The sequence below is a fragment of the Rhinopithecus bieti genome, unplaced genomic scaffold, assembly GCF_001698545.2.
Source record: "Rhinopithecus bieti isolate Rb0 unplaced genomic scaffold, ASM169854v2 scaffold_14225, whole genome shotgun sequence".
Lineage (NCBI taxonomy): Eukaryota > Metazoa > Chordata > Mammalia > Primates > Cercopithecidae > Rhinopithecus > Rhinopithecus bieti.
The window spans coordinates 329,471-344,815 of record NW_016807704.1 but is presented as its reverse complement, the minus strand read 5'-3'; the positions used below and the strand labels follow the sequence as shown (position 1 = coordinate 344,815).

At 36.8% G+C, this 15,345-nt stretch overlaps 1 protein-coding gene across 2 annotated transcripts in view; it reads left to right on the top strand.

The window, feature by feature from the left end:
- RGS22 (regulator of G protein signaling 22) overlaps window positions 1–15,345 on the top strand; it is a 140,390-nt gene that overhangs the window by 64,446 nt on the left and 60,599 nt on the right. For both annotated transcript variants that reach the window (XM_017883365.1, XM_017883366.1), the window contains 2 exons: window positions 11,295–11,489; window positions 13,809–13,901. In XM_017883365.1, coding sequence (XP_017738854.1) covers window positions 11,295–11,489; window positions 13,809–13,901 — 288 coding nt within the window. The remainder of the gene's footprint in view (window positions 1–11,294; window positions 11,490–13,808; window positions 13,902–15,345) is intronic.

The following is a 15,345-nucleotide window of genomic DNA, read 5'->3' as shown; positions in this document are numbered from 1 at the left end:
CACTCCAGCCTGGGTGACAGAGCAAGACTCCGTCTCAAAAAAAAAAAAAAAAAAGAAAGAAATTTTGCGACAGCTGATGACTTTGGCTTTATAGTTCATATATTGTCTTGGTGAGCATCTTGGAAAATTACTAGAAGAATGTGCATATTAAAATGCCTTCTGCTGCCTTACTAATTACATGATTAGAATTCCCTCCTTTACTTTTGTAGTCAAGTAATGGGTCTAAAAAAATGAACTTGTTAGTGATACAAAAGGGTGAAGCATGAACGTTTTCTTCTAATCTCTGGAATACTATATTGGAAGTCTACTTTTAAAATGTCACCAATTTTAGTTAATCTGATAATATGCTTTACGAGATGTGCTGTCAACTAGTATTAAGATCTCACAATATATAGGTTTTGAATACATTTTATTCTTCATGTACTGAGGGACTCATTTTAAGTCATACAGTTCCAAAGTTTTACATTTCTTACTTCCAGTCCTGGCCTGGTGGTGACAGCAGAACATCATGTAATCAGTGTTACCAGGCAATCATAGCAAGATACATACACATGATCATTAAAATAAATACATCAAAACGAAGTATGTGAAACTGTTCCATTAACATAACTAACAGCTGAAATGTAACACAACAAATCAACACATGTGTTACAACATTTGGTATTATTTCTGACTTTGCCTTTTAAGGCTGCAGAGAAATTGTTCTTGTTTTCATTGGAACGCAGATAAGTGTCAAGCTGTAGCTCATCAAATGGCCCCTACTTATGGAAAAGATGTCTTCCCAAAGCCTGTGCTCACCTTTGGCACAGTGAGAATACTTTGCTGGGTGCTTCTACAGTATGCTAGTTGGAATCTAATCCCATAGCTGTCATCATTTAGCCTTGATACAAAAAGAAATCCAAATAGTACAGACAATTGTGGAAAATATTTCCTTTTTTTTTTTTTTTGCTTTTGACATTGTTAAAACAAGAATAAGTTCAATAAACACACAATTTTCATTTCTCAGATATGTTTATCTAGACCTTATCATTCAATAAGAAAACATTAATGTGGGAAAAGTAAGCCTGGCATGCATTTTGATACATTTGAAAGAAGATTGGAATTCACTTCTGTCCAAGAATATGCTTATTAACACACAATTTCAAAATGATTCTGAAAACTATTAAGTGGTGTGGAAATCTTGCATGAAAAATATCATAGTGTTGGAAAAATATAAATTGCAATGGGAAATACCATGTTTTAAATCGTTTGAGCTATCTCATATGTATTAATAGTACAATGCAGGTATTATATAGAGGATATTGTCTCTAATTAATGAAGCAGCTGAGATTTCCTTGAAGAGGCAAACAGGAATATTTGTTCACTTCTTCCCCCAGTAATGTCAGCAAACTAATATGTATTAAAAATAAATTAAACATTGTTCTTCATTTTAACACCATTTAGAAAGCAAAACATTAATCAAAATATGGTTTTTCTTCCCCTGCCGTTTTTTTTTTTTTTGTGTGTGTGTCTTCATTTATCCTAATTTTTTTCTCCATTTTTTTTTCTGCTCTCCAGTTCAGCTCTTCTGTCTCATGGTATCCATCCTACATCTTTTTTTCTTGCTAGTCTTGTTAACTCTCGAGTAATACTGACAGTTCAGTTAGGCAAGAAAATTAACTCCCAGAATTTCAAGACTGTAAAAGATCTTTTAGGGGCAGGCATTACTTTTTTTTTTTTTTTTTTTTTTTTAAAATTCCAAAAAAAGTGAGTCACAGGCACAGGTGTAGAGAGGTGCAGGGCAAGCAGCGCATTGTGCGTTTCCTGATTACATAACCTTTGAGTGTCTCCAGGAGAGATGAGGCTTAGAGCCATGTTGTGTGCAGCGCCAGGCAGTTTGATCACAGACAGGCAGTGCTTGTATCCCTTCTCAAAAACTTTCCTGCTGGGTTGTTAAAGCATCATAGGTTAATGTTTAAATTGGACTCATGTTGGCCACAGCTGTGTGTGAGTGAATCTCTGCTTGAATGTGAATCAGAGTAGCTGACTGGAATATGAAGGGAGCAGTTTCTTCTCTAACATGAGCTGCGTTGTTATTTACTCTGTGGTTAGAGAGGAAGAACTGGGTGGCCAGTAAAAAAGCAGATGATTTGGATATTTAAACAATGTTTCTAACCCATAATCAGACTGTATTATTTACATATCATAAAGCATAATCTTTACATTTCATCTTAAAGTCAATTTATATCAACTTAAAATGATTTTATCATTTTATAAAGATTTTAAGTGTGTTGTTTAGCTTTTTAAACTTTTGTTTTAGATATACAATTACACTATCTTTTATTTGCTATATATATATACACTCAGTTATCCACTTATAGATTATAACAATCTATAAGTTATCTATAATCTATAACTTATAGATTATAACAATCTATAAGTTAGTTATCCACTTATAGATTGCCTTGGATTATTAGAAAGACATATTCAGATTTTATTATCATAATTCAGTTTAAATGTACTATAATTTTACTGTTTGGGCTAATAACGAACTGACAAACTGAATTCAGTTTTCTCATCCTTACTCCTTTAACCACATGTGGCTCTACCATCCTGGAGAGGTGAGGAACAGTGGAGACAACTTCAACAAAAAATAAATGTGTGTGATGCAGGCTTGGGATGCCATGGATCGGATGACCTCACAAGCCCCTTTTAATGCTTCCAGTTCTGTGATTTTCAATAAAGGACTGGGCATAGTGGCTCATGCTTGTAATCCCAGTACTTTGGTAGGCCAAGAGGGAAGGATCACTTGAGCCTAGGAGTTTGAGACCAGCCTGGGCAATATAATGAGACCTTGTCTCTACAAAACATTTTTAAAAAATTAGTGGAGCATGATGATGAACGTTGACAAAAGGATTGCTTTAGCCCAGGAGGCAGAGGTTGCAGTGAGCCGAGATCAGGCCACTGCCCTTCAGCGTGGGTGACAGAGCAAGCCCCTGTTTAAAAAAAAAAAAAAAAAAAAGACTGGTAAGGAATCAGGGATGTAGGGAGAGTGTATTCTTCTTCTTCTTCTTTTTTTGAGACCGAGTCTCCCTCTGTCGTCCAGGCTGGAATGCAGTGGCCAGATCTTGGCTCACTGCAAGCTCCGCCTCCTGGGTTCACGCCATTCTCCTGCCTCAGCCTCCCGAGTAGCTGGGACTATAGGCGCCCACCACCACGCCTGGCTATTTTTTTGTATTTTTAGTGGAGGCAGGGTTTCACCGTGTTAGGCGGGATGATCTTAATCTCCTGACCTCGTGATCTGCCTGCCTCGGCCTCCCAAAGTGCCGGGATTACAGGCGTGAACCACCGCGCCCAGCAGGAGAGCGTATTACTCTTAAGGATTATGCTGGTTGTCAGATGGGGGTTGATACTCTTGAACAAAAAGAAATTGTTTGGGTGACAATAATTCAATAAACATGGTGAGGAAGCAAAAAAATTAAAAGTGGAAGGGCATATTAATGCCTACATTTAGGTGCAATCATTTAGTTCATTTCTTTTTTCTTCCCCTCCCCTCTCTAGTTTGTTTATTTTTAACAGGAAAGTCTGTGAAGCGTCAACCCAAGTTCTAAATTACATATTTCTGGTTTGAGATTTTGGCATTTGAGAATAACTATTCAATTAATATGGTTGAGAATTAGACAAATGTCTCTTTCTTATCACGGAACATCTTCTGCTTTTCTTTGCTTTATTTTCAGCTTTAAATATGTGTCAAGTGTTTCTAGGAGTCTTGTTTTAGAGAAACTTCAGAATTTAACTGATGACAATTAAATATGGAGGAACCATATAATTTATCATCTAAACACAGATGCTTTTGAGAATGAAACTATTAATAATTATGCAAAGACAGTAGGCTTAGACCAGAGTAGGGACACATGACTGTCCCAGTGATATAGATCCTAGAGACTGCAGACTATGTAGCTAAATAATATGCATGAACCCCCATGGCTAGAGCAAAATATGAGTGTGAGGTCAGGAAGAAAGGTAGCGAGTTTTATGATGTTTCTTGAGATGGAAGTGATGCTACTTATTTCCTCCTGATATTTTTATATTTGTTTTTGTTAGTTTCTCCTTGTTTCATTGAAGAGATTAAAGTCATAGGATTTGCATTTGAGAATAAAAAAGGGGAGCGCAGGGAAGAGTCAAAAATTGTGCTGTGAATGGGTATTATTAATGAAAACTGGAGGCCAGGCACGGTGGCTCACGCTTGTAATCCCAGAACTTTGGGAGGCCAAGGCAGCCAGATTACTTGAGATGAGGAGTTCAAGACCAGCCTGGCCAACATGGTGAAACCCCGTCTCTACTGAAAATACAAAAATTAGCCTGGCGTGGTGGTGCGTGCTTGTAGTCCCAGGTCCTCAGGAGGCTGACACACAAGAATCACTTGAACCTGGCAGGCAGAGGTTGCAGTGAGCTGAGATCACGCCACTGCACTCCAGCCTGGGCGACAGAGGGAGACTCCATCTCAAGAAGAAAGAAAAGAGAAGAGAAGAGAAGAGAAAAGAAATGAAAAGCAAAGAAACCTGGAAACACAGGAGGAAGGGAGAGGCTTTAGAAGTTAGGAAAGGATAATTTGCTATATTATTGAGTCCTTGAGGGTCTGGAAGATATTCATGTAGCTATAACAAGTAGGCTGCTAAAAGCAAAGGTTTTGAGTTCAGGAAAGAAATCTGGTCTAAAGCTATTAGTAATTAGTATATGGAGTTCTTCCACATTGATTGACTGTTAAATTTTTGGAGCTAGGTGAAGTCTTTCATTCATCTACTTATTCTAAATTTCACATTATGCCAGATGCTAGGGATACAGTAATAAACAAAGTAGACACAGTCTCTTTGTAGAGTGTAGGGTCCAATGGGAAAAACATAAAAGTACAAGGTCCAGGGGAACACACAGGAAGGATTCTTAAGCCAGACTTCAGGAACCATGGAAGCTGAGTCTTTAGGATGAATAGAAGCTCAGTGAAAGGCGAAAAGAAGATGAGGGTAGAGAGCATAGAAGCGATAGAGTGCAGAGTACAAAACTCCTGTGAGGGAGTGCTTGCCTCCTGTGAGAAACTGTAGGGGCATGAACTGAGAAGGTTCATGGAACCTTTGAGTTCAGCTCAACCTTAAAGTTGAGCATGGAACTTTAGTGAGTGTCATCTTTTAAGGGAGGAATGGAGGAAAAGGAATCAGCAAAGAGCCTGAGAAGAAGCAGAAATTGGCAGAGAGAGAATCAATAGAAAGGGTTGGTGAAGTCAGAGGAAAGAGAGTAAAGGAGAGAGGAGATAATTATATTATGCAGTATTAAAGCTGCATAAGGGATCAGGTTGAATGAAGATTAAGGAAAGAAGCTATTGAATTGGTGATTATGTGATTTTTAGTGATCTTTGAGATCATTGTCATTGGCATGGAAGCTAGACTTCCATAGATTGAGGAGTGACTATGGAGACTTGTAGAGAGAGGGAAGAGAGAAGTAGGGTAAGAAGTAGGGGGTAAAACAGAGTCAGAAAAAACATTTTAGAATGAGAAAGGCGCTAGATTTCAACAACTTTGTAGCATAAAGAAGCAAATGGAATCAATGGAGAGGTAGATTAAAGAAACAAGGCACTAAGGAAATAGCTGGTGTTGCAGGCTCTGGAGGAACATGGTCGAGTGCACCTGAATGCCTTAGGATTGGAAAGACGTCTTCCTTTGAGACATCAGAGAAACAAAAAGATTTAGAAGAGAGCTCTTGAGAGGAAAGTTGAGGGCATTTATACCAGTGGTTTTTCCCAGTTACGTGGAGGATAAAGTCTAGTGAAAGTGAAGAAGTATAAGAATACAGTTGGGAGCATTAAATAGGATGGCAGTTTTAAAATGGGAAATGGCATTGATTAGAAATAAGCAAAATATAACAAACTTTTGATTGCAGCTAAGTGTTTTTGAAGTCTGTTTGTAATGGAGTCAGTCATGATGTTTTTATTAGGAACTTGAGGGTAGAGTGGGGAGGAATTAGGGATGTTGCTAAGAGTATTGTTGAAATAATGGACAGTTCTCAGTCCCAATTGTCTAAGAAAGTAAGATAAAGCAGCTGGTGCATGACTTATTTAGAGGACAAGAATAACCTTCAGATTGTGCTGAAGGTGAAGAAAAGCTTGGTGAGAGATACAAATAGATGAAAATTATGGTCAGAGAGAGGAAGTTGTTCTATTAATATGGTAAGTGGTAAGATAAAGACAAACTTATCCTGAAGAAAATCATAAAGCAAAGTTTAAGAAGGTAAAAGCCCAAGGCAGTTGAATACAATCATATACAGAAACTTGGCTTCAACAGGGCATCATGAAGTGTCCACCATAGTATAGATATAGTACTAGACTATCTAAATCACAAATAGATGATCTCTTGGAATTGAGGTTAGCACTAAATCTTAAAGATAAAACAGAAAGAGTAAAGGCAAGACAGAGTAAAAGAGAAGGGAAGCAGATATAGGCGTCCACCAGAGGCTGACAATCCTAACAGCTGTCATTGTTTTCCCAGCCACCATTTCAACTTCTTTCCTACTTTTACCCTCTTCTCTGTTCTCATTTAAAAAAGGAAATCAGGCCAGGTGTGATGGCTTATGCCTGTAATCCCAGCACTTTGGGAGGTCAAGGCGGACAGATCACGAGGTCAGGAGATCGAGACCATCCTGGCTAACATGGTGAAGCCCCATCTCTACTAAAAATACAAAAAATTAGCCAAGCGTGGTGGTGGGCACCTGTAGTCCCAGCTACTCGGGAGGCTGAGGCAGGAGAATGGCATGAACCCAAGAGGCAGAGCTTGCAGTGAGCCGAGATCGCACCACTGCACTCCAGCCTGGGCGATAAAGCAAGACTCCATCTCAAAACAAACAAACAAAAAAAACAAAGGCGTTATCCTGATTTCTATATGAGAACTTTTCTTGTACTAACCAGAATGCTCAACATATGAGAATTTGATATGTAGCACATCAGATCTTTTTAAACTATAATTTTGGATTGCAAAAGAAAAAAAAATTTAAAAAAAGTATTTCTGCCCTAATTTAGCCTGACTACTGATTTTTAGTGTAAGTAATTTAGGCTGTTAAATTTTCTTTTCTTTTAAGTGAATTTGGAATTATTGGAGCAAATCCTACATTTTTAAATGTTGTTTATTTGATAATTTTAATCTTTAGTTTCATAATTTACCTAAGACATTATTTTTACTAGTTTACTTTCAAAAACTCTCTCTCTGTGTTTCTTTCCTTTCTCTCTCTCTCTCTCTCTCTCTCTCTGTCTCTCTCCCCACTCTTGTCACCCAGTCTGGAGTATGGTGGCACCATCATATTTCACTGTAATCTCGAACTCCTGGCCTCAAGTGATTCTCCCACCTTGGCCTCCCAAAGTGCTGAGATTACAAGAATCAGCTACCACACCCTGCCAGCTTTAAATTCTTGACCTGTGTAATTTCCCTCTCAAATCACTGTTTCGCTTAAAGCCACTCATCTCCCATTTATATACTCAGCAAATATCTATTGAATGCCTATTATATTCTGAACTTTAGTATTCTCTTTTAACTACTCTATATGCCCTTCTCCCTTATCTTAATCACTGGTTCTCTGATACTCTACCCTACAGATTACTGTATCACTACCCTGATTTTGACCTTGTTTGCTTTCCTACATGTCATGGACCTCACAGTAGATCATTTCAATTGCACTTTAACCAGCATCTTTGATTCTTTTGTTGCTTTAATGTCTTTACATATATATATATATGTATATAATTTATGTTCTTAACACCATTTATTGCTGTCTCCTGTCTTTAAGCTAACTCTTCATTTGGCTTCTGCAGCGTTACTCTAACTTGGTTTACCTCTTATCTCTCTAACTTCTATTTCTCAGGCTCTTTTACTATTTCTTCTAACTTTATTCATTATTATTATTTTATTTTACAATAAATATTTATTGATATTTACCCACATATTTGTACTTTCCGTTGTTTTCTAATCCATCCTGCTTTTGTCTAGAGCCTCCATTTAATATTTCACCTCTAGAGCCTCCATTTAATATTTCATTTAGTACAGGTCTTCTGGTGATGAAGTCTCTGTTTTGTCTGTTGATTTATAACATCTTTATTTTGTTTTTATTTTGGAAAGGTGTTTTTGCTAGACATAGAATTATAGGTTGGTAGTTATTTTCTTTTGGCACATTAAAAACTCGAAACTGAAGTCAATATCTAGTCCATTCCTGCTCTCAGAGTGTTTTGAGAGCTTAGGATGTTTACAGGGACTTCCCCACTGACAGGTCCTGAACTGTAATCCTTGTCTCCTCGTCATTGCAAGACTTCCAAAAACTCCATTTATAGGTAATTATAAGAATTTTGACTTTTATTATGTGTGAGATGGGAAGCTGCTAGAGAGTTTGAGCAGAGGAGTGCTGCACAAAAGGATTTTTCTGTCTGTTGTGGTAAGAATAGACCGTGAGAAAGCAAAGAGTAGTCTGGGAAGACCAGTTAAGAGGCTATTGCAAAAAAGCAAGCAAGAGGTGAAGGTGGCATGTAATTTCTTGTCTATCTATTGAAATAACTTCCAAACTGCTTCAAATATTGATCTTACTCAAACTATCGTATCCAATAGTGTCACTTCTCAGTTAAAATCCTTACAAGTTTCCCCATTATATCTTTAGGTAACAATTCAAATTCCTTAACAAAGGATAAAAGATCATATTCATGCTCTGGTTTCTGCCTCCCTTTAAAGTATCTTCTCTTATTCACCTCTTTCCTTTAGCCATTGTTATCTATTTGAAACCTAAAATCTCTCCATAGGTTTTAAAGCTCCCATAGGCCTCCATGCATTGACCTGTGTTTTGCTTCTGCTTGGGCCATCTTTCATCAATCCTCCTCTATTGTCTGATTATTGACTCCAACTTATCTTTAGAGATTTAGCTTAACATTTATCTTCTGGAGGGCATGCATGGTGGTTCACACCTGTTAATTCCAGCACTTTGGGATGTCAAGGTGGGCAGATTGCTTGAGCCCAGGAATTCGAGACCAGCCTGAGCAACATAGCAAGACCCTATCTCTTTAAAAAAAAAAAAAAAAAAAAGAATTATCTTCTCTCTGAAGAGTTTCTAGAATTATTTCCTTCCCTAGTCCAATACATAAATGAATCTTTTCTAGGGATTTGGAAATTTTAATAAATGTTTATGGCATCTACTGTCTGCCAAGAACAGTTCTAGGAATTGGAGATACACCAGTGAATAGGCTACAGTCTTTGCCTTCAAGGATCTCAGTCTAGAAGAGAAGACACATAGATACATAACTGCATTATAGAGTGATAGGCATAGCAGCAGAAAGTGTGATTGTTGGGAGAGAATGTGAGTGAAAGCTTCCTAGAAGAGGAGAAATCAACGTTGGTTTTTAATTTTTTTAGATGGAGTCTCACTCTGTCATCAGGCTGGAGTGCGGGGACATGATCTTGGTTCACTGCAACCTCCACCTCCTGGGTTCAAACGATTTTCTTGCCTCAGCCTCCTGAGTAGCTGGGACTACAGGTGCGCACCACCATACCCAGCTAATTTTTGTATTTTTGGTAGAGATGGGGTTTCACCATGTTGGCTAGGATGGTCTCGATCTCTTGACTTCATGATCTGCCTGCTTCGGCCTCCCAAAGTGCTGGGATTACAGGCATGAACCACTGTGCCTGGCCTCATGTTGATTTTAAACTCTAAATTAGTTTATCAAGCAGACAAGGTATGTGGGGTAGTATAGACATCCAAGATGGAAGGAACAATATGTGCAGTGGTATGAAATGGCAAAACAGCGAGACTTAGGGAAATTATAGAAAATTTGTACTTGAATGTAAAATTTGAAAGATGATTAATGGGAGACGAGCTTAAAAGATCATTGAAGATCTTATTTATAATACATACCTCTCTTATAGCCCTTATCATCCTGTTATAACCATTGATATTCATCTCCATGTCACCACCAAATTGGCTTCTTCAGAATAGACATTGACTCTTGTTCATCAATCTTTGCATACATAGCACCTAGCCAAGTGTCTAAGATGCAGTAGATGGAGTACTCAGTAAATGCTTGTGTTGTTAACATGGACCCTTTACATCTTTTAAAAGATTATTTTAAATAAGACTATTGCTGTTTGGTACAAATTTATATCTGTATCTGTCTATTCTGAGTTGGTCTAGATATTATCAGGTTCAAATTCCAAGTATGTGAAATAAAATTGAAATAAAGTACAAATTAACTACAGATTGTTAGTAAAACTTGATTTAAAATGTCCAGTATGCAAACAGTTTTTAAACAATGTTATTAAATTGCTTCTCAGATATACGTAACTATTATTGAGAGACAGGACAATTAGTAGAGTGGAACAGATATTTGTGGCAGGTTTGCTGGAGGTTCTACGTATATCTTTCCATTCATTTTTTTTTTTTTTTTTGAGGTGGAGTTTCACTTTGTCACCCAGGCTGGAGTGCAGTGGCATGATCGTGATCTTGGCTCACTGCAATCTCTGCCGCCCGGGTTCAAGCAATTATTACTGCCTCAACCTCCTGAGTAACTGTGATTACAGGTGTGCACCACCACACCTGGCTACTTTTTGTATTTTTAGTAGAGACAGGGGGTGGGGAGGTTCACCATATTGGCCAGGCTGGTCTTGAACTCCTGACCTCAAGTGATCCACCCGCCTCGGCCTCCCAAAGTGCTGGGATTACAGGCGTGAGCCACTGCACCTGGCCTCCATTCACTCTTGTGCTTTTGTCTTCCACAGCATTGGATACCAGATGGAAAGACTTAATGGCAGAAAGGGATAATTAGCAACAGTCTTAAGAACTCTGCAGCTCAATTTGGTAGGGCAGGTAGTCTGTTGTTTCTCCAAAAGACTAAAAGCTAGCTTTTCAGTCCTAGTGTATTCTTGCCTCCTGTTTCCAAAAAAAAGTATTTCAGGCCACTTTGGAAAGTAACACAAATGTGTTAGAAATGTTGTGAACATAAAGGAAGAAAAAGAGGCACATAAACTCAAATTTACCGTAATAATACTTAGTGCTTCCTCAGATTTTTGTAATCTGAGACAAATTGACTACTTACTGATGAAGAAATTGGAAAACAAAAGGAAAAACAAAGTCTTTCAAATAGATGCATTGCTTCGTGTTAAGTAGTTCTACCCATATTTTCAGGAAAAATATCACGTTGGCTTATTTGCCTTCTCTTAGTTTTTGAAAAATGCCTATACTGAGGTATCTGCTAACCATTGTGGCTTCTCTCAACATCGTCTCCCTTCTTCCCTTTTATCCTTCAGTATCTTTTTGCCACATACGTTGCTCCTTCTGCCACTCTTGACATTGGACTCCAACAGGAAAAGAAAAAAGAAATTTATATGAAAATACAGCCACCATTTGAAGACCTTTTTGACACAGCAGAGGAATATATCCTTCTCCTTCTTCTTGAGCCATGGACAAAGATGGTAAAATCGGACCAAATTACTTATAAAAAGGTACTGTGCCACTGATAAATTGAGTGTGAAACCGTTCAGATTTACTATAATACTCACACCTGAAATCCCAGCACTTTGGGAGGCCAAGGCTGGTGGATCACCTGAGGTCAGGAGTTCAAGACCAGCCTAGCCAACATGGTGAAAACCTGTCTCTACTAAAAATACAAAAATTAGCTGGGTGTGGTGGCGGGTGTCTGTAATCCCAGCTACGCGGGAGTCTGAGGCAGGAGAATTGCTTGAACCTGGGAGGCGGAGGATCCAGTGAGCCAAGATCACATCATTGCACTCCAGCCTGGACACCAAGAGCAAAACTTGGTCTAAAAAAAATTAAAAAATAAAAATTAAAACTAAAACTAAAAATAAAAAATGGTTAGGTTTACTGCCAACGATAAGCAGCATTGTTAACTCACAAGAGAAAAACTGAAAAAGGTCTCATGTGGCCCTAAGATTTAGAGCTAAGATTTGGGTAGCCTCAAAATTTGGTCAGGGAGAGTATTTACCCACTTGATTTTTTTATTCTTTTTTTATTTTTTTGAGATGGAGTCTCGCTCTGTTGCCCAGGCTGGAGTGCGATGGCATCACTTTTTTTTTTTTTTTTTTTTTTTTTCCGGTTTTTTTTTTTTTGCCTAATAAAAGATTTTTTTTTTTTTTTTTTTTTTTTTGCCAGTTTTCTTATTGTTGCCTAATGAAAGACTTTATGTCATTTTTTGCTCTCTGTACAAGTATGTCAGAGTAGAGAAATCTGAGTTTTGGTTTCCTGTGAATAAGTAAATATGCCTTTCTTGCTACTTTTCAGCAGTAGCCTTAATTTTGATTAACAGAAATGCCTATTTCGTTTTATGCTAGATGAGTTTCAGTTAATATCACATGCATGGAAAACATAAACGTTTCATATGTATTGTGGAAAGTAGATCCTCTGACTTTGGTACTTCTATTTTAAAGTACCCCCAGATGTTCGGGTCAGACTGCTTGACTGGATACAAGTTTCAACACATCTTTTGTCATCCTGAAAGAGGTCATTTTAAGCCTCAATGCTTGAGTATTTTCACTATTTTATTAATGGGTGGAGGCCATTTATTTAAATATTTATTTTGAATCACAAATTAAAACCATCTATGTATACTTTTTATATTAAGTTAATGCATGTACTGTGTACCTGAGGTCATTTCAGGTGGAACTCTGCTGCCTTTGCATTGTTATTCTTTGTTCGTATCTCCTCAACAACTTCTTAGATTGTCATACAAAATTAATACCAAAACACCTTGGATAGAGTTACCTTGTTGGATCGTGACTGAAACAACTGTTATGATTTACTAAGTTCAATGACCAAAATAATTAGATTTCTCTTTGTCCTGAAAAATTAGCATAGCATCCTTTGTATTACAAAAATGCATTTATTACAGTAGGAAAATTTGGATATCAGATGAAGTTTAAAAAAATTCTCTCCAGTCGTTATTTTAAATATAATGTATGCCATAGAGGATGCAATGGTTTCAAAAAAAAAGGTTTGGAATTATAACTAACTTCCCTAAACCAAAAAGTTTCAGCATTAGTCGTGATTCTTGTAAAATGGATGAAAGAAATTGTACAGTTTTAGTAGGAGGAAAATAAATCTCTCTTAATTCTAGAAACTTCCTTCTAGAAGTATAAGGACTTATCTAAAAGCCCAGCTGACTGTATTCTGTAGACTCTTTCCCAAAAAGAATAACGCAGCAGACTACCAAAGCTAGCTATTAAATACAGAAAGTTCTCAGGCAGCTCTTCAGTCAAGCTGGTTTTCCCCTGCAATAGAGAAATAGAAAATGATCTTGTTCTTCTGACTGTATGAAACAGTACATTACAAACTCTGAAGACAGAGAGCTGCTATGAGGTTTTATTTGATGATTGACAGTCTCCTGTCTTACTACAGCATTAAAGCCTTTGCTCACATACTAATGACAACATGGAGTCTGGTCGTTTCTTGTTCTGTGAATTATTTGGTTCCTAAAGCTAGTGGCATCTGCTTTCATGACTATTATCATGTTATATTGAATAAAAGTTGGAAATGTGACCAATATATTTGCATTGTTTGTAAGTTTACATTCCTCCGGAAAGCAGGAATGATCTTTGGTGGCACTATATCATTACATAGAAATGTATGCTTTTTGTAATGCATCCTTTTGAAGTGTGACCCTGCTGTAGCTAATCTTTTAAACTATGTTATCTTTCTGCTTTTGCTTTGAAAATAATTTGCTTTATTGCCAACTGTATTTGTTTTTCAGCCCACTGTTACTAGCAAATTGTACATTCTCTTGATGTCACAAGCTTTATTTATTTTAGGTGGAGCTGGTGGAAGAAACTCGACAGTTAGACTCCACATACTTCAGAAAGCTACAGGCTTTGCATAAAGAGACACTTTCCAAGAAAGCTGGGGTAACTTTCCACTTAGAAAAACAAACTTTTTATCCTGGAGAGGTTTACCACTTTATGTGTTGGGCAGGGGTAGACTGTAGAGTGAGGAGATCATGTATTATAGAGTAGGGGATAGGCAGTTTCATTTCTCTGCTGTTCCTTTGCCTAGCATACTGCATTTGACAGGTGTTACCTCTTATTGACATATTTGACAAGGGAGCCAGAAAAACAAAGCAGGTGAGGTATTTGACAGGGAAGCAGGCCACTCATTTGCCTTGGCTAAGACTAGGCATTGGAGCCTTCAACTGTGTTATATTCCTTTGAATGTTATTAGTTATTTTCTATATGGCAGCTGCTCTTTCTATTTGTTGTCAGGTTACAAAGGAGTTAAATTAAGTTTTCTAAACAGAAAAGAAACTGTTGCGTGACAGCAATAGGGAAATCAATAAAGAAAAAATATGGGAAAGAATTTAGGAAGATGGTAAAAAGATCATAGGATTGACTAGGATATTAAAGTGTTACTTTGATTCATAAAGTTGCATCTTTTGGATTGGCTAAGTAAACATAATAAATCCTTAAAGCCATAAAATTAAATTTATGCATCTACATAAAAATGACAGTTAATTGACCTGGAAAATGTTTAAGATATATTAAAATTTTTGTAACAGAAACACTGGTATGATATGATCCTGTTTATGTAAAATTATATATGTGTTTCTGCATGTATCCATATGTATAAAAAGGAATATCTGAAAAGACACTCACCGAAATATTAAAGATAGATAACTCTGAGTGGTAAGGTTTCAGGTGATTTTTTTAAAACTTTTTTCTTTGTGCCTATCTGAAATTTTTATTCTTATCCAGAAGTTCTCTATTTGATACACTAATACTGTGTTGCAAAGGATACATAAAAATCCATAAAGGTAGCATGATATAAGGTTGTACTGTAAACTCTATGAACTAAACTTTATAACACTATCCACACTCCTTCTACATAAGGAAAATTAATTTTTAAAACATTGGTAGCTTATCTCATGGATCCTTTATAAAAACAAATAGGGAAATGAATTAGTTATGTAAGGAATTGTATAAGGAAGGGCCTTTCAAAGAATAAGCCTCTTTTCCCCTTTGCCCTTTCGTTCTTATAAGCTGTTCACAAAACATCATATGTCATAAAATTATCTAAAAATTAACTTTTATATGAAGGTGATTATATTTATATTTTAATATTATATTTGAAGGATGTATTATTAGATAAGTAACTTGTATTACTCTATAACTTTTAAATATTATGTTATAAAAGAATGTCTTATGTTTATGATCAACATTGTTAAGAAAAAGAACCAGGTCACAAAACTATAAATAGGTACATAATCCTATCTTTATATTTTAAAACTACATCAGACATTGTAAATCTCTTCATAAATTCAATCTGCTGAACTATGCAACCATCATAGTATCTAAT